We start from the raw sequence: 24,406 nt of genomic DNA on the forward strand, positions 1-24,406 counted from the left end.
ACTTGTCCCTTCCCGGTTCTGTGAGGGACTTTATATGAATCTCTTAGAATACACCTTGTATCCTAGTTCCTCTGGTGGTATGAATTATAGGCTGGTGATCCATAAATGCCCTTTCCTGAACACAATAACATGCCTCCCACAAAGTACAGGTATTTAAAGCAGCTTTATAATAGCCCCAACCAAAAATAACCTAAATATCCATCACCTGGTAAATGTATCAGTAACTATGTTTCCATATAATGAAATATCACTCATTAAAAGGACTGACACATGTAAATAACTTGAATGATGAGAGAGAGAGGGAGGGTGGGAGGGTAAACAGATGGGTGTTTAGTTTTATGTATTTTCCTGTATATATAATTTACTTCAATAAAACCTTTACTTAAACCATGAAATTGAATAGTACTAGTAATGCCTCTACCTTATTCATAAACAGGCTATTTAAAAAACATGTGACATAAAACATGTGCTTATGACATGCATCTTCAGTCTTAAATGTTTAATTTTTACTTAATTAATCTCCCTCCCTCTCTCCCTCCCTCCCAGTGCCATAATCACCACAGATAATCAATAGACTATTTTCATCACACATACTGTTAGCTTCTGCTACCTTAAGTCAGTTTCCCCTCTGTGTTGCTGGTTTCTGTCATTATGGTTTTGCTTTTTCTATGAGCTCATGGAAATAATTATATGTTCTGTTTTTTAATATTTTGAGATTCATCATTCAATTATGAAAGCTAACAGTGTCTATGTATTTTATATTTCTGAAAGCAATTATTTGAGGCTCTCAGATGCTTCATAGCCTTACTGACATATGGTATTATAATACTTAAATTTTATTCATCCTAGTAAGGTATGGTATCTTACTGTGGTTCCTGTTTTTGTCATGCTAGTGACATGTTGAGTACTTTTTCATGTATTTATTTGCTACTTATAATTGTTTTTAGTGAAGTGTCTGTTCATATCGTGTCCATTTTTGATGCAGCAATCTTTACTGTATCCTATTATTTGTATATTGTTGGCCTTTAACAGATAGGTGAATTTTGAAAATTTTTCAGCCTTTAATTGTTTTAAAAACAAATGTATATATGTATGGGAGTGACAGGGGTTTGTGTAAGTGCTAGGGGAAGCCTGAAGAGAATGTAGGAACCCTTGAGCTGTAGTTACACTTAGTGGTGAACAAACTCCAGTCCTCTGGTAGAGCAGAGACTACTCTTAACCTTTGAACTCTCTCCAGTTCATTGAAATTCTTTCCAAAAGAAAAATGTAGAACTATGCTTCTGCAGGTATGAGTCTAATCTGAGTTTGATTCCCAGCATCTACTTTGGGTGGCTCACAACCACCTATAACTCCGGCTCCAGGGGATCCGATGACAGATACCAGCCCTCACATGTGCATGCAGGACTCATGGACACATACACAACTAAAGATAACACAACAAACACCATTTTAAAAAGAAAAAAATAAATCTTATTAATTTTAGTTTAGTATATTCGTCTCTTAAAATTTCCATTCTGTACGCCCATGAAAATTTTGATCAACCCAGTGCTTTGAATCTGAAAAGAATGTGTAGTTTCTTTTTAGTCATAAGAGAACAACATTAGAAACTATTACGAGTGAATACACATTTTTCCATAATTTGGTGATTGTACTTTTAATCTTATACAATTAGTTATGTAGAAAAACTAACAGTTCTTGTTATGAATCCCATATGACATCTGAAATATTTGACCTGTTTTTTTGAAATGTTTTTATTTAAATTTGAAATAAGCTTGTTTTACATGTCAGTCCCAGTTCCCGCACCCTCCTTTCCTACCCTGTTCCCCTCACCAACCCCTATTCTGTCCCCTTTCTGCTCCCCAGGCAGGGTGAGGCCTTCCATGGGGAGTCTTCAAGTCTGTCGTATGATTTGGAGCAGGGCCCAGGCCCTCCCCTGTGTGTCTAAGCTGAGGGAGTATTCCTCTCTGTGGAAAGGGCTCTCAAAGTCCATTCATGCACTAGGGATAAACACTGATCCATTTCCAGAGGCCCCATAGACTGCCTAGTCCTCCCAACTAACACCCACATTCAGGGGGGTCAATCACTTTTCTCTGTGCCCTGCAGAATGTCTGGCAGACTCTTCCATGAAGCAGGAACCCTGTAGCAATGTCCATTTTGTTTCAGTAGTCACTTTTCTCTGGGTGCTGCATGTCCAGTTTATACAGCATAAAGTCAAACAGTCCAGACAAGAGCAGTATCTTGTCCAAATGGCTAGTTTTGCCATACTGGAATTAAACTCCACAATGACCTGGTTTTTAATATTGGTATTTTTTTCTTAGTACCTTTTTCATACAATTAATAAGGAAAAAGTCTTATTAGATTGATTTTATTATTCATAGTATGCTGCATTATGAAAAGGTTCTCTATAGTAATTAGATGAATATTATTTTACGTATCAGTTAATATGATCTATTAATGTAAAAGGGAAACATGTCAGTGTTCCATCGTTATGGCTGTTAAAGAGTCTGGAAAGGACAAGTAATGTTAACTATTTAACTAGTTTTCCTTGGCACATCATAATCAGAGAGCATGTGAAGTTCATTAATTCAATTACAGGTGATATAAGCTTTGATCACTTAGTAAGTTCCTCATCACAAGATTGCTCTATTATGCAGTTACTATTTCTCCCTTTGTAGTTAATATGGGAGATACTTTGAGACTATGTAAATAGCTGGTTACTCATTATACTTTCGCTTACCTATTACTGTTGCATTTGAAAAATCTTAATGTTCTGATCTCTTATTCCAACAATTTTTAAACTCCAAGTATCATAAACTTGTAAACAGATAAAAAGTCTAATGTATAGAACTCTTACATACAAAGATACATATTTACTTGACTCGTCATGCTCTCTCTTCCCCCTTCTCCAAAGGAGTGAGCCTTTCTGTTGCTGGCTCTGTTGTGCTAACTCTTTCATTATTTTTAAAGTTAGTGTGCAAAATAATCAGTTTTATTATGATATTTTAATATGGATGTATCACATTACCTTGTTCATTCACACCACACCCTCTTCTCTACTTCTACCTTCACACCTTGGTGGTCCCATGGCTCTTTCCTAGAGTCTATTCTATCCTTAATAGAAGGATAAGGGAAAAGAAAAATAACCATTTTGACTGTTCAGGACCTTATGGGCAAGAAGTATGTGTTTTGCCATTATTAGAGTTGTGGTAGGAAAATTAGGAGAAAATTAATTTCCCCCCAGGAGTGTGAAGTTGAATTTTGGTATATTTTTGCTCATTAAAATATTTTATCAGCTTGGTGTGGTGCATACCTGTAGTTGTAGCATTTGGGATGCAGAGGCAGGAGACTATTTAAATCCATGCATTTGATAATCACCTGGGTAACATAGTGATGCTTTATTCTCCAGAAAACATAAGAAAACATGACTTAGCCCAAAAGAAACAGAGCTTTTTGATCACCAGTCAATATGCTCTGTAAATCCTATTTTGGAAGCAGCTTATATACTTAGAAAAGAAATGATCTAATAATCATGTAATCTATATTCGTCTTTAATCCTTTATATCTGATTTCGGATGTGAAAATATTTAATAAATTTGATGTAACACTTTGTTGGAGAGTGTTTACCAGACTGTAACATGCATCATAATCATCATTTGGACTTACTAAAATGCAGATTGTTGGTTCTAAACTTCAGTTTTTGATCAGTAGGCCTGGGTGGAAGATGAAAATGTACATTTCTAACATGTTTCCTGGTGATATTGATGCTGTTGGTTTAAAGACCAAATTGTTATTCTAGTATATTAAGCAGATTTGATCCTCCTTTGTGGGCTTAAAGGGAGGTGGCAGTGACTAATAATCTAAAATCTGACTAGAAATCATCTTTGCTCCAGCATCTTGGATATTTCTGTCCTTAACATACTGGGTGATGGCAAAAGCCTTATGAAGAGAGCAATCCACTATTCTGCCCTACTTCAAGACTTCCTTCATATCAGACTTTTTTTTTTAACTATAAGAATGCTGAGCTTCCTAAAGACACAGCAGTCTATGTAGTGGAGATTTGTCCTGCCTGCCTTCTTAGTGATGTGCCTTGCCATTGCCTTTGATGATAAGGTTCTTCACGAAGCCAAAAAATGTTGCTGAAGATAAAAATGTCTCAGAAGAGTAGGAAGAGAGAAGAGGTTCCGTTGTGACTCTCCTGCTTCCAGGTGCTAGAAGGAGGAGCTGACTGTTTCAGGAGACCTGCAACATATATAACCACTCAGGCTTGTCTCTTTCCAAACTGCAAGCACAGGAAGAAAATAGTTGTAGGTGGATTTTGTGTGTGAATCAGTCAGGGGAGTTCTGGGTGTGTCTATATTATATAGAAGCAAATATTTATTTTTATTGGCACACAAAGTAGTTAGTTTAATTATAGCATTTTTTTCAATCAGCTTTTTTGTTTTTTCCCCTTTATTTCTCATTTCTCCCCACCTTGCAGAACTCCCATCCAGGTCCGCTCCCTTCCTTTCATTACAAAACAAATAGGCTTCTAAGGGAAATAATAAAATAAAATATAGTAAGGTAAAACGAAGACTAGCACAAAGCAGTTGGACAAAATAAACAGAAGGAAAGAGGCCATTTGCACACTCAGGAATCCCATAAAATCACTAAGCTGGAATCCATAATATACATACAAAGGACTTGGTATACCTGCACATGCTGCCATAGTCTCTGAGTTTATATGTGTTTGGACAGGTTTCTTTAGAGGTCTTGTTCTCCTGCTGTCCTGCACCCCCACTCTGCCTCTTAAACCTTGCTGCCTCATCTAGAAGAGCAATCAGTCATCTTAACTACTTGCTGTACCATCTCTCCAGGACAGTTCTAAATTATTTTAATGGGACCTGTTTTGGATCCTTTCTAGTATAAAGATTTTTCATAGAGTAGTTTTGAGGTATATATGTGCAGTTTTTAATCTAATATACCATACCTAGCAGGTACTCAATAACCGGCATTTAAAATAACATGAAGAATATGTAAGTTAAAAGAGAGCCATAATTTTTACAGACATTTTAGTCATAAATCTTAAGTATTTTTATCAGAGGTAATGTATAGTCTTAAGTAGCATTTGAAAAAAATATGACTGGGTTAAAGGCACTAAATTAGGTTGTTAGTCATAAGAACCTATTTGTTTACTTTTATCTATAATTCCCTGTATTTCTCAGGTCTCTCAAAGTCTGTCTTGATGAATCACCTATCTTATTTTTTTAATTTTTAATTTTTTTGGGGTGCTGAATATTGTTGTATAGTGCCATCATCTGCTGTGCCTTTATAGAATGATCTTGGAACCTCAGTTCATGTTGATGATGGCCTTTCTAAACCTAGTTGAGTGCTCTGTTTTACACAAATTTAAAATTCAAATGCTGAAAGCACTTCAGTTACCTTGTAGCTTAAGAGTTGTCACCTCAAAGATAGGAACTATGTCCTCTTTTCAAAATCTAAGTGCATGATACTTAGTGAATAGCTGCACCTTGTACCCACTTCCTTATAAGTCTCCTGTCAGCCTGGTGTTCACTGCAGCATAGATAATTGGAGTAAAATGTTGTCTTAATTAGGGTTTCTTTTTTTTATTGCTGTGAAGAAACACCATGACCACAGCAACTCATAAGTAAGAGCAATTAATTGAGGTGGCTCACTAAGAATTTCAGAGCTTCAGTCCATTGGGGAGCATGGTGGCAGGCAGGCAGACGTGATGCTGGAGCTGGAGAGTCCTTGCCTCTTGATAGGCAGGCAACAGGAAGTCAATTGACTGTCACATTGAGGGATGCTTGAAAAAAAGAGATCTCAAAGCCCATCCTGACGGTGACACACTTCCTCCAACAAGGTCACACTTCCTAATTAATAGCGCCATTCCCTTTGGGGACCATTTTCTTTCAAACAACTGCAAATATGTTTATCTTTTAAAAAATAAATTTTCATGTATGTCATGATTTATTTCTGTTTAATCCTTTCTGAATGAGCCTTTACGAGGAAGGTTTACTGCTCTTCTAGATAGCTTTGTTTTGTTTTCCATTTTTAAAATATTTTCCTGCTTATGAAATATTAAGAATTGACATGTGGACATTAGACACATGAGTTACTCAGGGAAGGAAGCCAGCTAAATTACTATTTTTATGGACTAATGTATTTTATTTCTATGAAATATAATTATGTAGTTTTGTTAGGTTTAAATCATAGTATGGTAAGAAAAGGGGTAGCCTAATATCCTTAAACTGTAATAAACTATAAGCCTAGTTTTTCCAGTTATGTCCTATCTTTATTTCGGCCTCATACTAGATACACAATATGTTATCTAAATTACCAGTCCTCTACCTCAAAAAGAAAAACCAAAACCCAAAAATTAAAAAACAAAACAAAAACAAAAACAAACAAGCAAGCAAACATACAAAATACCCACACAGCTATTTAGTTTTGTTTCTGACAGGCCACTCCTCTATAATTGAATTGTGGTGGAATTTTCTGTTGTCCTGTCTGCCAGCTCCCAAATAACTTAGAGACTTACTATTAATTATAAAAGCTTTGTCAAATGATAGCTTGTCCCTAACTAGCACTTATAACTTAAATGAACCTATGTTTTTATTAATGTATGTCCTGCCATGTGGCTATTGCCTCTTCCCATTTTGTGTGTCTGACTGGTTCCGCATCTGTCTAGCTTCTCTTTGAGACTGCCATTCTTCCCACTGTCCCCTTCGCCCCCAAAATCCTGCCTAGCAATTGGCCGTTTAGCTTTTTCGTAAACCAATCTGAGTGACATTTCACATTGTACAGAAAGATTATTCCACAACACTGAATTCCTTATTTGCTGACAAAACATTTGTTGACTCAGTTGTGTCTGTGAAAGAGAACCACATGTTCTTGAACCTGCCAGGTAGGAGAAGAAAATGTGTTGGTATGCATCCCAAATTATCGTTAGAAAAAACACTTAAGACTTCTGTGGTAATGTCTGTAACCTGCTCAAAACCATACAAACAGATTCCCTTCTTTAACAAGAAAATCAAATATGTGTTGTTGCTTCATAGCTTTCTCCTTCCTTTGCTTCATTTTTGAACTTTGCCTTTTCCTGAAGTCTAGGTTGTCCTTAGTGTTAATTCTTCATTTGTATTTTTGGATTTTTCTACCTTTATGAAGATACATACCTATAGCCATCACTAACCGTTTATTTTGTTGTTTATTCGTTTGTTTAAGATTGGGACCCTTTATGTAGCTCTGGCTATCTTGGAGACCAGGTTGACTTGGACTGTTCAAAGATCTGCTTCAAAGATCTGCTTCCCAAGTGCTGGGATTAAAGGCATGCACAACTGTGCTTAGCTTTCATTGTATCATTTTAAGTGATTAGACAGCATTATCAAGCAAGTCACTCCAAGGTTTGGTCTGTATTGGGATAATAAAGACACAGAATATGATTTTTTTAGGTCAGCAGTATCACATATAATTTAGACTTAAATTTCATTGAGCACTTTGCTAGTGGTGCATTGTAATGCAACTTAAATTTATTTGTTTGGGATTTTGGTTATATTAGTATTTGATTATGTTGATTCCGTAAAGCAATGATTCTCAACCTGTGGGTCCGGACAATCAGAAAACTTATGTTTGATGATCTTAGGACCTGAGATACCACTCAGTAACAAAATTATAGTTATGCAGTAGCAACAAACTAATTTTATGGTTGGAGGTCACCACAACATAAGGAACTGTATTAATGGGTCACAGTGTTTGGAAGGTTGACAACTACTATTGTAAAGGGAATGTGGATTGAAAATGTAAATGCATTAGAACTAAATGATTTTGATAGTTTAGTAATTAATACTTAATAATGAGTTCTAGGAAGCTTTGGTTTATAATGATGTTAAGAAAAGAATGGGTACATAAAACTGATATTTACAGTTGGGGATAATAACTCAGCTAGCAGAATGCTTGTCCAGTGGGCCTAAAGCCCTGGGATTAATTCCTAGAGCTACATAAACTGGGTGTGGTGGCACACACCTACAGGCCAGGCACTTCGATGGTGGAGGCAGGAGGGTCAGAAGTTCAAGTTTAGCCTGGACTAAAGAGAATTAGAAACTAGCCAGGGCTAAATGAAACCGTGTCTCATAGACACACAGATGAAAATAAAGGAACAAATCCTCTCCAGATTTACATTTAAAATTTATAGATTTTAAAATTATTCTGAGGTTAAAAGTATACATGAAAATTTAAAATGTTTATTAGTAATATGCTATATTTCAAATATACATGTATGCAAAAGGCAAACAAATAAGTAATATGTAATTTAACTGTTATAAGTGTAAACTAGGGAAACAATCAACTTTTAAACATTTTATTATTTTAAATTTTAGTTTCAGTCTGATGGGAGCAAACAAGAAGATAAAGAAAAAACGGTAAGAGACTGAAAATATTGAATGATGTGGCATGCTGAACATTTTACTGTGAACAAGGATTATGTGTCATCAGAAATGATTATTTTATACTTTATGTGCTCAGTATTGCATTTGGCAGCTCACAGTTTCTTTTAAAACTGACATCCTCCCTTTTAAGATTGCCATGCTGTGTAAGGAAAAAGGTTAAACCCACCATTGCCTTGCTACTTCCTTTGCATTTTTCACCATATTTGCTATCTTGGAGAGAGAAAAGATATTGATAGGGTGGGGAATATGTATTAATGTTATGAGATTTAAAAATGATATTTCCTTTAAGACTGCTATTCCCATCTGGGTGGTATATTGAAATAGACCTCTTAATGACATATTTTGTTCTTGCTTTCTTCTTAGGAAGTTATCCTTAGCTGTTTGCTTAGCATTACTGACCAGGTATTACTTCCATCTCTTTCTTTGATGGACTGCAATGCTTGCATGTCTGAGGAACTATGGGGAATGTTTAAGACATTTCCCTATCAGCATAGGTAAATATTTATTCATATTGTAAACCCCTGTTCATTAATTCTAGCACATTAACTTTTAAGTACTTAATGTTTTCTAATTTTTCATCTCATTTTTTTTTAAAGATACCGTCTATATGGCCAGTGGAAGAACGAAACTTACAATGGTCACCCACTTTTAGTAAAAGTTAAAGCTCAAACAATAGACAGAGCTAAGTATATCATGAAGTAAGTTTTATGTTTTTATATAATCCCAATTATGTCTGGATATAATTTACTTTGTTTCAGCTACCTTGTTTAGAGTCTTAATTTTGAGAAACTTTATTTGTTAAAGGTATAGCTAGTTATATATGGCAGTTAGAATGACTTAATTTTTCTGTTAGTTAATTTAATTACAAGTTACTATTTTATTTTTAGTTTTTTAGATTCATGTGTCTATGTATGTGGGTGTGCACATGCCATGATATGCATGTGGAGGTAAGGGAATAATTAGTGGAGTGGCTTTTCTGCTTACTCCATGTGTGTGCCCTGGGAATCAAACTCTGTTCATAAGAGTGATATTAATTCTACTTGCTTATAAATTATTTGAAGTATATGAAAATTGTGTACTTTATGCTAGCATTTTCTAGTTACTAAATATGCTTTTCTATTTTTTCTACAAGGATTTTGTCAGTTGTCCAACCTTTTATAAATCCAGTTATGGTTATTCTAATTAAGTCATGTATTCTTTGGTTTCATTTGGTACAATAGTTTGGAATAGTACTGTGTTTGCCCAGAGCTATTGTCTCTGGACACTGTCTACTAGGCAAACAGGCATTTGCATGCTCACAGTTTGGTTTATTAGTTGTTGTTATGTAGACCATATATAGTGGGGTGGGGAAATAGACAAGAGAAGAAAATATCTGTTTATTGGGGGAAGAAGAAGCTGTTGTAGGAAGCAATTGCTGGAGAGGTTATTAGGTTTGGTAAACTTGAAAGAAATTTGGTTTAAGCCTACAGATACAGTTTCTAGCTCATCAAAATCAGGTCAGGGTATATATGTATGTATGTATGCATGTACGCATGTACGTACGTACATATAGTATGCACATACCACATCTATCCATATATATGAGAATGATCAGTGTGTGTGTGTGTGTGTGTGTGTGTGTATGTATGTATGTATGTATGTATGTATTGTTACTGTTTGTGCTAGGCACCGAGTGAGTGCTTTATAATTTCCTTGACTGTCTATATTCTATAGCCACAACCTTAATTCTTTTATCTGGAATAGTGTAATACCTCATATTATTACATTATTCCCTTACTTCAAAATCCTTGGGTAACTTGACAGTACTTGGAAGGTTGTATGTCGAGCTTTATGGCGTGGTGATGTGAGGGATGCTCCTACCTCATTTCCCAATGATTATACTTACAGCTGTACTGAGCCTACTTGTTTACCTGGATGTACCACACTCTCCGTAGCCTTACTTCCTTTGTCTGTATTTTTTTGTTTCCTTTGTTTGTACAAGTTTTCCCTTAGCTTACCTTTTCTTCTCCATCTTTGATTCATTATTAGAAAATGAGCTCAAGTGTCAGCTCTCTGAAGCCTTTCCCAGAACATACTGCCAAGCAAAATTGATTGGTATCACCAGTATACTTTAGGCAAATTATGCTAGCTTTCTACTTGGGTACATTACTATAATGGTTTTCCTTTTTGTAATTATATATAATTTTTAAAAATTATATGGTCATATGGTTTTAATTTCAGTAAATGAATGAGTATACAGATTCTATATGCAAGTATTATGCAGCATTTATCTTTGTGTGTCTAGCTTAGTTCAGTTACCACAGTGTTCCCCAGTTTTGTCCATGTTGTGATAGACAGAATTCACTCCATTTTTAAAGTGAGAAAGTGGTTACCAGGCACTACCAGGAGGAGAAGTATTGGGGAAAAGAGAGATTTGAAGGAAAGGAGAAATGTTGCTCAAAGGAACCAAGATTTCACTTAGATATTAGCAGTAAATATTAGTTATATATTGTACTGTGAGGTACCCAGTTAATAATAGTAGTGCTTATTTCAAAATGTCTAAAAGAATAGAATTTTAAGGCTCACACCACAATGAAAGAGGTAAGTATTTAGGCAATAAAATGACAATTAGCTCGACAGAGTCATTCTATAATGCCAATATAGATTAAAAGCATCACATTCTACCCATATAAAATACATACAATTTTAAAGGTGTATGGTAAAATGTCTCTCATTGTTTTCTCCACACATTCAATTCTCTCCAAAAGGAGAATAGTAAAGTAACCAGTATTTAGATTCTTACTTATCCTTTAGATATTTTTATGTATATTCAAGGCAATATAGATAATATTATTTGCACTTTTCATATTATTGATTGCATGTAAGTACTGCTCTCAGATTTGTTAGCTTTTTGGTTGTGAGCATGGCCTTTAATGGCTGCGCCATCTCTCTAGCCCTTGTTAGCTTCTTAAGAAGAAAAATTGTCAGGAGTAGTGGTACACTCCTGTATCTTCTGTACTTGGAATTCTGAGTCAGGAGGATAATGAGATTGAGCACTGCCTTTATTACCTACTGAGGTGAGACAGTGTCAGAAAAACCAACAAACAAACAAACAAAAAAAAATAACATGGAAATGTAAAAAACATGATTTTCAATCTGAGTCTGTAGTTTATCCAGGTTTGGGGGCAAGAATTGCCCTCATTTTTGTATTCCTAATGCTAGTGCTGTGTCATAGTGAGCATTAATATGAATTAATACATACATATGTGTAGAATTTTTAATGTACTTGGATTTTTTGTTACATTTTAGCTGTAACTGTCTCACCAAACTTCTTGAGTTTGCTGCTTAAACTTTTTACATTGAGAATGGAGTATTTATGTAATTTTATGTTTTCAAATCATTCTTCAAATGCTCATTGGTTGTGTTTTATATGCAAGAAACTCTGATTGCTTGAAGTAGGACATCATCAAGAAACTATTTTCTTTAGTTTTTTTTTTTATTTTTCCCTTCAGGATAGTGAAGACAGAGGGAATAGAATACAAAGTAGGGTATGTGAATAGGTAGAGTGCAAAACTTGGTAAGTAAAACCACCCAAAAGCAGTGTTAGAAATAGGGAAAGGTGGTTTTGTATGAGGGCAGAAGATAATATGGCATCAACTTTAAAACCAATGGTCTCTCTTCTCCATTGGCAGAAAACGAGATAGAGAATAGGCTGATGATGACATAGTTTTAATTATTGGGTGTTTTTTTAAATCACACTTGTAGCAGTTTCTGCTTTTATTATGTAATCATCTCAGAAAGGCTTCAAATTTTGTTTAATAATTGTTTTGAACTATAAGAGTTTCATTGATACAGATTTTTTTGAATCTTGAAAAAAGTGTGCTGAGTGCAAAAGAAATAGAGAAGAATGAAAGGAATATAATTTGATTTTTAAAAATTGTGTAACTTGAATAAGAAAATGAGAGTAATCCCTGAACTTATGAATGAATCCTGGTAAATCTAAAATAATTATGATTCTTTAAAAAAAAGTTTTCATGTATTTGTACAATAAAGTATGTTTTATCCTTAATAGTTAACCAGCTCTTTAACTGTGAAATTCCCTTAGAAAGTTCAGCTTCTGCTAGAGAGTAGATGAAAATGCTGTAGTTTTGTATATTTCGGTTTCCCTCTTATGATCTAATAGAGCTTGTCAGCATGAAGAGTAATGCTACTTAGTATGGTCCTTGACATTTCTCTCCCTTGTAGGCGGCTAACCAAGGAAAATGTGAAGCCTTCAGGAAGACAAATTGGCAAGTTGAGCCACAGCAACCCAACCATTTTGTTTGATTATGTACGTTTTGAAGTTAATATTATTTTCTTTAAATCAGCACAAGTAGGAATGAAATGCTATAAATTTAAGGTGTTTTGGGAAAAAGCTGATGAAATGCCAGTTTATGCTAAAAACAAAAGTTCACATAATATATTTAACACATGGATCCAGTTTCTAGTAGTATACAACAGAACATCTGCATAGTGTTTCACTTTGATTTAGTTATAACAATGTTTCCTCCTCCTCCTTTTCTTCTTTGTTTTCTTTTTTTAAAATGGTTTTATAAGATAGGGTTTCTTGTGTAGCCCTGGCCGTCCTGGAACTAGTTCTGTAGACAGGTTGGCCCCAAACTCACAGAGATCCCCCTGCCTCTGCCTCCCAAAAGCTAGGATTAAAGGCATGTATCACCACATGCAGCATTACCTTCTTTTTAAAATGATCATTATTGAAATTTTCATAAAAGTATATCTTGATCATATTTTTTTCTCTTCCACAAGTCTTCTCAGATCCTCACTACCTTCCTAGCCACCCAACTTCATGCTTTCTCTCTCACTTGGAAAAACAAAACAAAAAGCCAAAGTCCCCCCACCCCCAAATATGTTCCTGAAACAAAAAGCAAAGAGTACATTTTAGAAAGACTAAATAAGATTTAAAACAGGACTAACCTCTACCATTCTAAAATACAAGTTTAGACCCCTTAGAATTGTTTTCTAGATGGAAAATGTAGCCTTAAAAAATATTCTGTAGGGGAATGACAATATGTTTTATTTATCTATAAAGGCAAAACAGTAGAACCACTTTAATTGTATTATTTCTAATTTTGGATAAGTATGAATATTACTTAGCATAGGTTTCTTAACATTTAGTTAACAGCTGACTCTTTCTTGATCTTCCAGATCTTGTCACAAATACAGAAATATGATAACTTAATAACACCTGTAGTAGATTCATTGAAATACCTCACTTCATTGAATTATGATGTCTTAGCCTGTATCCTTTCATGTGAAGCAATATATAGCTTTCAACGTGTCCCTGTGTTTACATGTTGAATGATTTAATTACTCTTTTTGATTCTCTATAGTAATGTTCTAAGGTCAAACAAGGAGATATTGTGTGTGTGCATGTTTATGCATGCACATGTGTGAGTGCTAAATATAGAAAGGGAGAGATTTTGGTTTCCCAAACATGTTGGTAGAGGTGGAATATTACTCATTAGGAGATGAGATAGAGGGTAATGATGGAGAATTGATGTACAATGAGTATAGTTAGTTTTATTTCTCCCTGAAGATGTGGGGGTTTAAGGGTCTTTGTTATTGATGTTGTAATATTTTTTCTTAATGTGTGAAAGATTGTATCATTGAAGCTTTAGCTAATCCAGAAAAGGAAAAAATGAAACATGATGACACAACCATCTCAAACTGGCTTCAGAGTAAGTATTCTTCCTTTTCTAGGGGTGATAATACTATTGGTGATAGATACTAAGGAAGCAGCAACTGCCATGTTTTATTTGGTTACTCTGTTTTCAGACTTTTAGGGGCTTATTTCTTAAGAGCTCTTGAGGATATCTAGCCACTCGGCTTGTCCTGCAAAGTGTTTGAGAACTTGGTTCTGTATGGAGATTTATTTAGTACGAGTTAATTTTCTTTACTCGAGACTACTTTTTTACTATGATAGAATTTAAGGAAGCAATCTCTGGGCAGCCCAGCCTGAATGTGTGGAGTGTCACCCGATCTGGGAAGCTAAACAAGGTTAGGCTGTGTTAGTATGTAGATGGGAGACTTTAGAGAAACATTTGGAAGCTGACAATCCCTTTCTTTCTAACTTTGTTACTTAGAGGGTACACTCTTCCCTACGGTAGCATATTGACTCCCTATTATCCTGTAAAGTTTGATTTTTTTCCTGCTACAGTACAGTATTGAGGATTGAATTTTGTCACTCACATACATTAAGCAAGTATTCTATCATTAAGCTCATGAAATACTTAGTACGTGCTACAAGCTGAGTCCTTTAGAAACGGGCCCCTACCAGTCTAGCTGCACTTCTCCCCTACTTGTCAGTTTTCATTGCCATTAATACTGACATTTTGTGCTTTCCATTGACCTTTAGCACCTTATTTCCTCTACTTAGATACCTTTCCATGGTCCCTCAAGTCATCTAGTTTGTCTTCTGTTTGCTCAGTAGATTTCAAAAAAGATGTCATTAAAAACAAAACAAAACAGCTTGTTAATGTTCCCATAGAGAAGTCGGAATTTCCTGCTCCTGGTACTCTTATAGAACCTTTTATTTGCCATAGCCATTCAGTTTCTGAATTTCCTACTGAACGCTAACCTCTTTAAGGGCAGGACTTGGTCTAATTACTTAGGTGGTTAGCAAATATCTGATAGTTACAGATTGTTAGACACTCTTCCTTTTGTCTTCACTGAAGTTTTCTCTCCCTTCAGGAAATGAGAGGGACTATTGGTTAAAATTGCTCTTCCTAGGCTGGAGAGATGGCTCAGCATTTAAGAGCAGTGAGCATTGACTGCTCTTACAGAGGACCTGGGTTCTAGTCCTAGAATTGATGTGCTGGCTCACAACCTTCTGTAACTTCAGTTTTGGGAGTCTGACACCCTTTTCTGACCTTTGTATGTACTGAGTACATTCATGGTATGCAAACATCATGCAGACAAGACACAAATATGCATAAAATAAAAAGAATTTAAAAAGGTCTATCTGCTTCTAGCAATTTTGCCTATTTGTTGTCTCTAACTGTAGTGTATTCTTAGATATAAACAATCTTTTTTTACTTAAAACTTTTTAGGGGTGGGCATTTGGTTGAGTTGACTTGGTATTCTGCATTACCAAGTCTTAATTAATCAGATAAGTGGATTAGATTATTGCTCTAGATTGTACTATGACCATGAACAAGTTATGTGATCCATCTCTTTTCAGTTTGCCTCATCCGTAGGATTATACTAACCTAAGATGATTATTGGAAAAAATTAATATAATGTGCTTACATATGTATACTTAATAAACATTAGTTATTGCTGTTGTACAGTCCTATTCAGATGCATCATTCAAAACTTAATTCATATGGTACTGGAGAGGTGGCTCAGTGGTTAAGCTCATTGGCTACTTTTCAAGAGGACAAGAGTTCCCAGCACCCACATGGCAGTCACAGTCATCCATGCCACCTGTTCCAGGGATCTAACACCCTCTTCTAGCTTCTTTAGGCAGCTGGTATGAACATGGCATATATAAAAACATGCACAGGGAAACACGAACACACATGAAATAAAAATAAATCTTTAAAATATTTTCATACTTCATTTTAGAAATTGAATTTGTTGAAATTATAATTCAGATACTTTTTGTTTTGTAACTTTTTGTTTTTTATTTCATGTAGGTCTGGCTAGTTTCTGTGGTGCAGTGTTCCGTAAATACCCGATTGACCTTGCTGGTCTTCTTCAGTATGTAGCCAATCAATTAAAGGCAGGCAAAAGGTAAATTGTATGGATATGAAATTCAATTCAAGCACTTCTGCTGGTTTTGGAATGTCGAGATTACTTTGAAAGACTCATAGATTTCAACTGGAATAGCTACTTAGTTTATACAATATATTTTTTAAGGAAGAGTCTCATTTGCAGTCCAGGCTGTCCTCAAAATTGAAATCTTTCTTCCCTCAACCTCTTAAACATTAGAATTGCATGTACATAGAATTAATTTTTTGACATGGGGTCTCACCATGTAGTTGTGGCCATCCTGGAACTCACTATGAAGTCCAGGCTGGCCTTGAACCCCCATCTTTGAACTCACTATGAAGTCTAGGTTGGCCTTGAACTCCCAGAGTACTGCCTCTGCCTCCTGAGTCATATGTCACTATGTCTGGCTGTATATCGAATCTTGAATGTAAATTAGAAGTTAATCCAGAGAGGTAGTTTCTTTAGCAGTATAATATTTGGCTACATATATAAATCATCAAACGGACAGTTAACTTATTTTAACCATTAAGCTTTTAAGTACACGGTTAGTAGGGAATATTGAATATCCTTTTGTGACAAAATATATTGTGCTATTGATTACTATATTGCACATTTGATAAAGTGCTTCTTTAAGGGAGTATATAGTAAAAAAAAACAATTACTTTTTGAATGTGGATTCAGGGAGATATGTAAGACTCAAGTGGTTTTAATTGTTTTTTTTTTTTTTTTGTAAATACTAAGTACTGTGGGGCTAGTGGCTCTGCTTAGGCTTTGAATAAATGACACCAGTAGATTGATTAAAATCAGATAGCTTTATATTATTTATAGACTTTTCTGATATAAAGTCAGCAAAAAAGAAAAGCTCTTTGGTATTTCAAAATGGGTGCTAAATTAATTCCTGACTGTGCTATTTTTGGAAAAAAAAAGTATATATAAACTCTTGGTTTTGTTGGGGCACTATTTCTACCTTCGTCATCTCTGTTACTTCTGTATTTGTTTCTTTCTATAAGCCATGAGAACACTAGTTTTAATGTATAGTTTGCTTTACTGTCAATACATATTTGTGACCATTTAACTCAGACAGTTTTGTGGTAATATTATTTATGATTTAATAAAGCTTGCTTGAGGGTTCAGGATGCAAGTCAGCCACTAGCCCTTACCTCTACCTCAGACCAAAAGGGCTGATCCTGTCTCCATGAGCTCTCCACCATGCCTCAGGCTGCTGCCTTTCCTCAACGTGGCTGGAGACTCAATCTCAGAATGCAGCCTGAGACACTGGACTACTACTGTCTTTTATATACCTCTAGGGCTGGGATTAAAGGCATGAGCTCTAATTTTCTTTTAGACTGATTCAGTCTTGTGTGTATCTGGGTAGCCTTGGACTCAAAGAGATCCATGTACCTTTTGCTACTGAGTCCTGGGATTAAAGATGTGTGCTATCACTGCCCAGCTTCTATGGCTAACTAGTATGACTGCTTTGCTATTTTTGTTCTCTAGTGGCTTTAATAAATCATAAACTATGTCACCACACAGTTTTAAAACATCTGACTGACCCATTGGTATTTGTGTATTAGTTTATATGAGACTTCCTAGGAAAGCATGGCAAATTGAAAAGAAGCCCCTGATAAGAATATTAGAAAAATATACCTTTGTTCAATAGCTTGTATATTGATGGATACACTTTTACCTTTGGAAAAATTATGTGATTAAAGGAAGTTACAGAATTCAAAAAGAGTTATTTCCAGTGACAGTTCTGAATGCTGCAAATAAAAATGTATACCTCGCCAGGTGTTGTGGCAGATGCCTGTAATTCCAGAACACTTAGGGTAGAAGCATGAATTTGAGGCTGGTATGGGCCATGTAGTGACACTATGTTTCAAAAAATGTCTACCTGTTAACACATACTAAAACATGCTTAGTGTTTTTGCAAAGCCTTTTTACTTTAGGGCCAAGTACCACACCTCGGCACTTTTCCCTTTTTCTTTGTTTCCCTCCCCCTCTCTTTTCTAATTATGTGAGCATTGTGGGGCTTTATTCATTTTATTATTTGGAGTTTTAGGGAGACGTTTTCTTCTACTATAAGAAAGTTAGTGAGCATCCTGAATTGGTGGAAAGGGAAAATGTTATTGGAGCAGCTGATGAAAATAATAGATTATGTATAATAGATTAAATATTAGAGTTTCTGAAGTTGGTAACAGCTGTGGTTGTATGAACACATGGCTCTGTTCTAATGTTCATTCTTAGACGTTTGAGGGAGCAAATGAGCATGGTTTAAATCATTTACTCTCCTGTTCATTCTGTAAAGGAATCTGTGCTACTTTCTTTTTATTGTGACAAATTCGGAAGTTTCTTTTCTACTCAGTTTCAGAGGTTTCAGTCTGGAAGTAGCAACTTGTTGCTTTTGGCATAATGTGGGTCAAAATATCACCACTTAAGGGGGTGTGGTCACACAGAGCTATTCCCTCATAGAGTGAGAGCAAGAAGGGAAGAGACTGCATGTTTGTGTGGGGGATGGTGAGGGGGAGGAGAGGGACAGAAACATATTCAAACACAAAGAGACACAGATTCAGACAGACATAAAGTGGGAGGGCAAAGGATCCAAGAACAAGATGTTGCCCCAGTAACCTGCTTTCTCCAGCTAGACCTCACCTAAAGTTTCAAGAACCTTCCAAATTAGTGCTACCAGATTGGGATCAAGTCCTTGACATATGAACCCTTGGGGGGCATTGCATATTTATTGACATTCAGAGACAGATAGAGGAGGAATGGAGGAAGGGAAAGGAGTAGGCAAATGACAGCTATGAGTGAAAATACGAAGCTTGGGTAAAGAATATGAGTATGTTTCATATTACTTCTATTTTTGTGTATTAGCCCAAGCTTCAAATTAATCTGGTTTAAAAAACCATACATAAACATGAAATATTTTCACTCTAGTACTAGAAGTGATATAACTATTTAAAAAACAAGTCTTGGTGTTGCCACTTATTCTTTTTTATTTATGTTTAAATAAAGATTCTCGGGATTTTATTATTGTGTATTTTTTCCTATTTGAATTTTAACTATGGTTTGTTTAAATTTTTTGTATAGTTTTGATCTACTAATATTGAAAGAAGTGGTACAAAAAATGGCAGGAATTGAAATTACAGAGGAAATGACAACTGAGCAATTGGAGGCCATGACTGGTGGGGAGCAGCTAAAGGCTGAGGTAAGAATTGCTCTTCTTGTTTATTGAAATTTTTACAAGCAAATGTACTGTGGTCCTACTATATCTGTGGCTTTGTTTTTCAAGGTTTCAATTACCCATGGTTAACCACAATTCAAAATTTAAAAAAATCCAGAAATAAATTACAGTTAAAACTTTTTTTAAAAAAAATTTTTTTTGAGGTTGTTTCTGTGTAGAATGATGAAAATCTTTAGCCTTTTTTTTCTTGCTCACTTTTGGCACTTAAATTTTCCTTTGGCCAGCACATCCATATTGAACAAGCTACTTAGTAGTGACATTTTATCCCTGTTGGTTTATTTTATTGGCTATGTGAATAGTATTAATTATTAGTTGTCTGTATTGCAATATGCTTGTTGTATTCAATTAACTTCGTCAGTATGCCTAAGCATTGTTTCATCTTATGTCATCATAAGACTGATGAATGCAATACAATAACAAATTGGAGAGCGACTGTTCACATAACTTTTATTGTATCATTCTGATTGTTTTATTAATTGTTGTTGCTAATGTCTTTCTGTGCCTAATTAAGCTTTGTCAATGGTGTATATGCATGGAAAAAACATAATTTGTGTAGAATTTGCTACCATCTGTTTATCCACTGTGGGTTGTGCAAGATACCACAGATAAGTAGACGATACTGTATGTACAGTTATAGTATAGAATTCAAACTGTATATAAGTACCTAAAGCATAATGTCAAAACCATACGTGTTCTCTCAAAACCACTGCTACCTTCTTTTTTTTTTTAAGAGCTGTGGTATAGTAGTAATTGGATCTTAAAAAATACCAATAAAAACTGAAAGTATAAAAGGTAGTAATATCTGTACTGATATTTTTATGAGAATAAATCTTTATCACAGTCTGTTAAATCTGTTCACTGAATAAAATATAATCCTTTATAAGAGACTACAGAGTGGAGAATGGAAACAGAATAAGTTTAAACAAACACAGTTGAGTTACCATTAGCCAGACTATAATCAGTAATAGTAATTACAGCAAATTTGTTAAGGAGAACAAATATAGGATATAGAAATGCTTTATTTTATTCTGGTGGTGTTTTATGTTAGTCCAGGCATTTCTTTTTATTATCCTGGTTTTTTAAGGCAGGTTCCCTTGTAGCCAAGCTGGCCTCAAACTTGTGTGGTTGTGATGGCCTTGAACTCCTGATCTTCTTGGCTCTGCATTCCAGGTGCTAAGATTGTAACTCCTAGCTTAGAAATGTTTTAAAGATTGTGTCTAAACCTCCAAACCTCCTTTTGTGTCTCTTTCCAGTGAGGCAGCATGGAGTATATTGCATATAGCAATAAATTTATATCTTCTGTTTATTACAGGGTGGTTATTTTGGTCAGATCAGAAACACTAAAAAATCTTCTCAGCGATTAAAGGATGCACTACTGGACCATGATCTTGCTCTTCCTCTCTGTTTGCTTATGGCTCAGCAGAGGAATGGGGTAATTTTTCAAGAGGGTGGAGAGAAACACTTGAAACTTGTGGGAAAACTCTATGACCAGGTAAGTGAATGAAGCTTTGGTGCAGAGGGAGTTTTTGTTTAATACTGATAAAGTAAGAGATTATGATGTCCTTTGAAACATATATTTGCACATATCATATGAATATGAAACATCTCTAATGTAAAATAGGCTTTCTCTAAATAGGGCTTCTCTGTCTTTGCAAATTATGACATTTAAGAGATGGATGTAGGAGATGTTATATGTAAGGTTTTCAGTTAATTAGCCATTCTATGTCATGAAAGGCCGGCATCAAATTGTTTGCCTTCTATTTTCATCTCTGGAAATCTGTAATTTCAGTTGCAGGGAAGTAGATATTATTTCTTACTTCTTAGTAATAAGATCGCTAATAATTAAACATATTTTGTTGGCTAATAAAATATTTTTGTGTGTAATATATTTCTGTAAACAATGACAGAGGAGCTGACTTCTCATTGCTTCTGTTTATTGTTTTAAAGGATTTTAGTAAGTGTTTAGAGAGTCTCTTAGACAGTCCTTGGTCAGCAACTCAAAAGGGGTCTTCTCATACCTAGTGTTGGAGTACTGCCAGCTAAGATGGGATATTTTCATTAAAACTGCATACTTAAACATCGATTTACATGGATTATGGATATCTATGTGTAGATAATTATTAGTATGATTCCTTATGACTTTATAAGATATCCTTACATTTGGCCCTCATCCCCCCTCCCTGTGTATTTATTTTCCCTCCCCTCCTGAGTCAAAGATCTCTTTGCTCTCTCCATTTCCCCCCTTCAGTCACTTATACCCTGTTATTCCTCTCTCTGTTGTCCCCCCACCATAGCTGCAGTTACTCTAGGTTTTATACTCAGATTTGAAGATGTAGCTCAGGCTAGCCTTGAGCCTATGATTGCTCCCTGTTTGTTCAGTACTGGGTTATAGGTTATATGTCATTGTGCCTAGAGAGTGCATGTTCTCTCTCCCTTTTTTATGGCCACATAGAAAATATATTTGACTAATATAAGTATATGAGTATATAAACTTTGTTTTAATTTAAAATTTTTATTTGAAGTCTAGTGATTGTAAATGTTTATAGGATACATTGCCATAACTCATTGAACATATATAATATGTAAATGATAAAATCGATAAATCCTGTTTTCATCTTTTTAAACATTTGCCATTTGTGTTAGGAAATATTGAACTTCTTTTTTCTAAATCTTTATAAGATATGTCACAAATTGCTATAAGCCATAGCAAGTCTATGTGGCTGTACATCATTGGAACTTACTTCTCCTTTGTAAATAAATGTGTTTTGGTATTAAAGACCCCACATCTCCCTATCCATTTTCCAATGACATTCTTAGTCTCTAGTATCTACTCTTCTTCTGTTTTGTGAAGTCTACATTATTATAGGCTTTATGTATAAGTGGGACTATGTAAAAATTGTCTTTCTGTCCCTCATTATTTCACTGAACACAGTGCCCTTTGTTTCTGTGTTCCTTTGTTGTTAAAATCCGATTTCTTAATTTCTAGTCAAAATTCTGTTAAAATAACATATATTGTAAAAGATATATGTTGGTTTTGTAAAATGTTAACATTTTTTTTTTGGGTCTTATTTTTAATTTAGTGTCATGATACCCTAGTACAGTTTGGTGGATTTTTAGCATCCAATCTAAGTACAGAAGATTATATAAAGCGAGTGCCTTCAATTGACGTGCTCTGTAATGAATTCCATACACCTCATGATGCAGCATTTTTTCTGTCTAGGCCAATGTATGCACACCATATTTCGGTAAGTATAGACATCTTCATTGGCTTTCAAGAGTAATTCTAAATCGTTACACACATATTTTATTTTTGAATACACTCCAATTTGGTAAATACAGATTATTTCTCTTAGAGAATTACTCTGATTTTCTGTTACTGCTCTTATCTTAGCAGTGAGCAGTGAAATGCTTTAAAAAATAGGTCTTCTAAAGTCCTTTCCCCACAAGGCCATAGTCAATTCATGGAGACCCAAAATACTCTCCATTTTCTTTTTACTTGGATTATGGCCTTTTTGCTCTTTGTTTTTAGTTTTACACTGTTTGTGGTTTTCACTCCAACTTACGGGGTGAAATGGTTTAATTCTGTACTGTATATGGTATTGGTCTCCTTCTCTTAAATTAAGATTTCCTCTTTATTCCCTGTAGGGGTACAGATGTGTAGCAGAGGTATATCAGAAGATACTAGGGAGATATGAGGCATTCATGTGATCATGTAATTGGGCATACTATTAATGTTAACTTATGAATTGCTACAGTCTTACCTGATTTAATGACCACCTCAGTGGCATCATGCAGCAATTCCTGTCCTGTATATTCTAGAGGGCTAATGGGAAGAAGGGTTGTTCTTCTTTAGAATCTATCATTCAGAGAATTATATGCTGTCTCTGTGTAGTTAATATCTTGCACTCTTACCCTAACCACATCAGAGAAGTCTCATTCGTAAAAATATAGGACCTGATTTCTTGAAGAACTTAGGTGGAATTTTATATTGCATCTTACTATTCTGAGAACTGAGCATCCTAGACCATGGCAATGAACCCCATCAAACAGAAATGTCTAGTTGGTTGAGGTTGGCTGTGCTATTCCTGGTCTGAAAATGGAGCAGTCATACCTATGGCTTATATACTTTTGTGGTGAAAAATGTTATTTTTCTTTTAAGAGTTGAAAATCATATGAAAGACATACCATTTCGTTCTCAAGCAGGATTTAGGAAGAAAGAAATACACAGTGGCATTTATAAGTACCACTATGTAGGCCACATACCTCTTTGGAAAGAGAGTGCTTCTGCAGCCTAGGGTGCAATTGGATGAGCATCCACATTCCCCTAACTTCGCTTCTTAGGTGGAAGCATCTCAATGAGCCTTTGATGAATGAAGGAAAATGTGTAAGAAATTGAGAGGGCCGGAGATATGATATGCAGAGGACCCAAACTTGGTTGCCAGCACCTATTTTGTGAGAGTCTCAATTGCTCATAATTTCAGTTCCCAGGGTTCTGGTATCTTCTGGCTCCATAGGTACTCATATACATGTGGCATGCACACACATATGCACAGAGACACAGAATTAAAAATAAAATCTTTCTTTTAAAATGGTGAGACAGGAAAAGGGATAACTGCAGGTTTCCCTCAGTAAATTGGCTGCCACAGGCTCTCTTGGGAATCACTCAACCAAAATCCTTAGATTCTTGGCCTAACAAAAAGCTTTCTGGACATAAATCAGAATTCTCTGTTAGACTGAATATGTGGACCTAAGTGTTAGTTTTATTTAGATAAGGAAAGTTGACATTGTAGATGTACAATTATCTTTCTGATTTTTTTTTTCTGACTAAATTCTAGTGGAATGCCTACTAAGAGAAGGCACAGATTCAGAAACACAGAAATAGGAATATTGGTGCTATTATTCAGTCTTCTTGTACATATAACTTAACTTTTGCTTTTAATTATTGAGACTCATCTCGAAACAGATTTGAAAA

The 24,406-nt window shown here is 35.2% G+C and overlaps 1 protein-coding gene across 3 annotated transcripts in view; it reads left to right on the plus strand.

The window, feature by feature from the left end:
* The window catches only part of Thoc2 (THO complex subunit 2), a 103,930-nt gene that overhangs the window by 47,733 nt on the left and 31,791 nt on the right, over positions 1–24,406 (plus strand). For all 3 annotated transcript variants that reach the window (XM_051178642.1, XM_051178643.1, XM_051178644.1), the window contains exons 13-22: positions 8,373–8,414; positions 8,805–8,935; positions 9,038–9,139; positions 12,666–12,750; positions 13,626–13,719; positions 14,078–14,158; positions 16,118–16,214; positions 19,281–19,398; positions 20,747–20,926; positions 22,515–22,679. In XM_051178642.1, coding sequence (XP_051034599.1) covers positions 8,373–8,414; positions 8,805–8,935; positions 9,038–9,139; positions 12,666–12,750; positions 13,626–13,719; positions 14,078–14,158; positions 16,118–16,214; positions 19,281–19,398; positions 20,747–20,926; positions 22,515–22,679 — 1,095 coding nt within the window. The remainder of the gene's footprint in view (positions 1–8,372; positions 8,415–8,804; positions 8,936–9,037; positions 9,140–12,665; positions 12,751–13,625; positions 13,720–14,077; positions 14,159–16,117; positions 16,215–19,280; positions 19,399–20,746; positions 20,927–22,514; positions 22,680–24,406) is intronic.

The sequence above is a fragment of the Phodopus roborovskii genome, unplaced genomic scaffold, assembly GCF_943737965.1.
Source record: "Phodopus roborovskii unplaced genomic scaffold, PHOROB, whole genome shotgun sequence".
In the NCBI taxonomy this organism is placed as follows: Eukaryota; Metazoa; Chordata; class Mammalia; order Rodentia; family Cricetidae; genus Phodopus; species Phodopus roborovskii.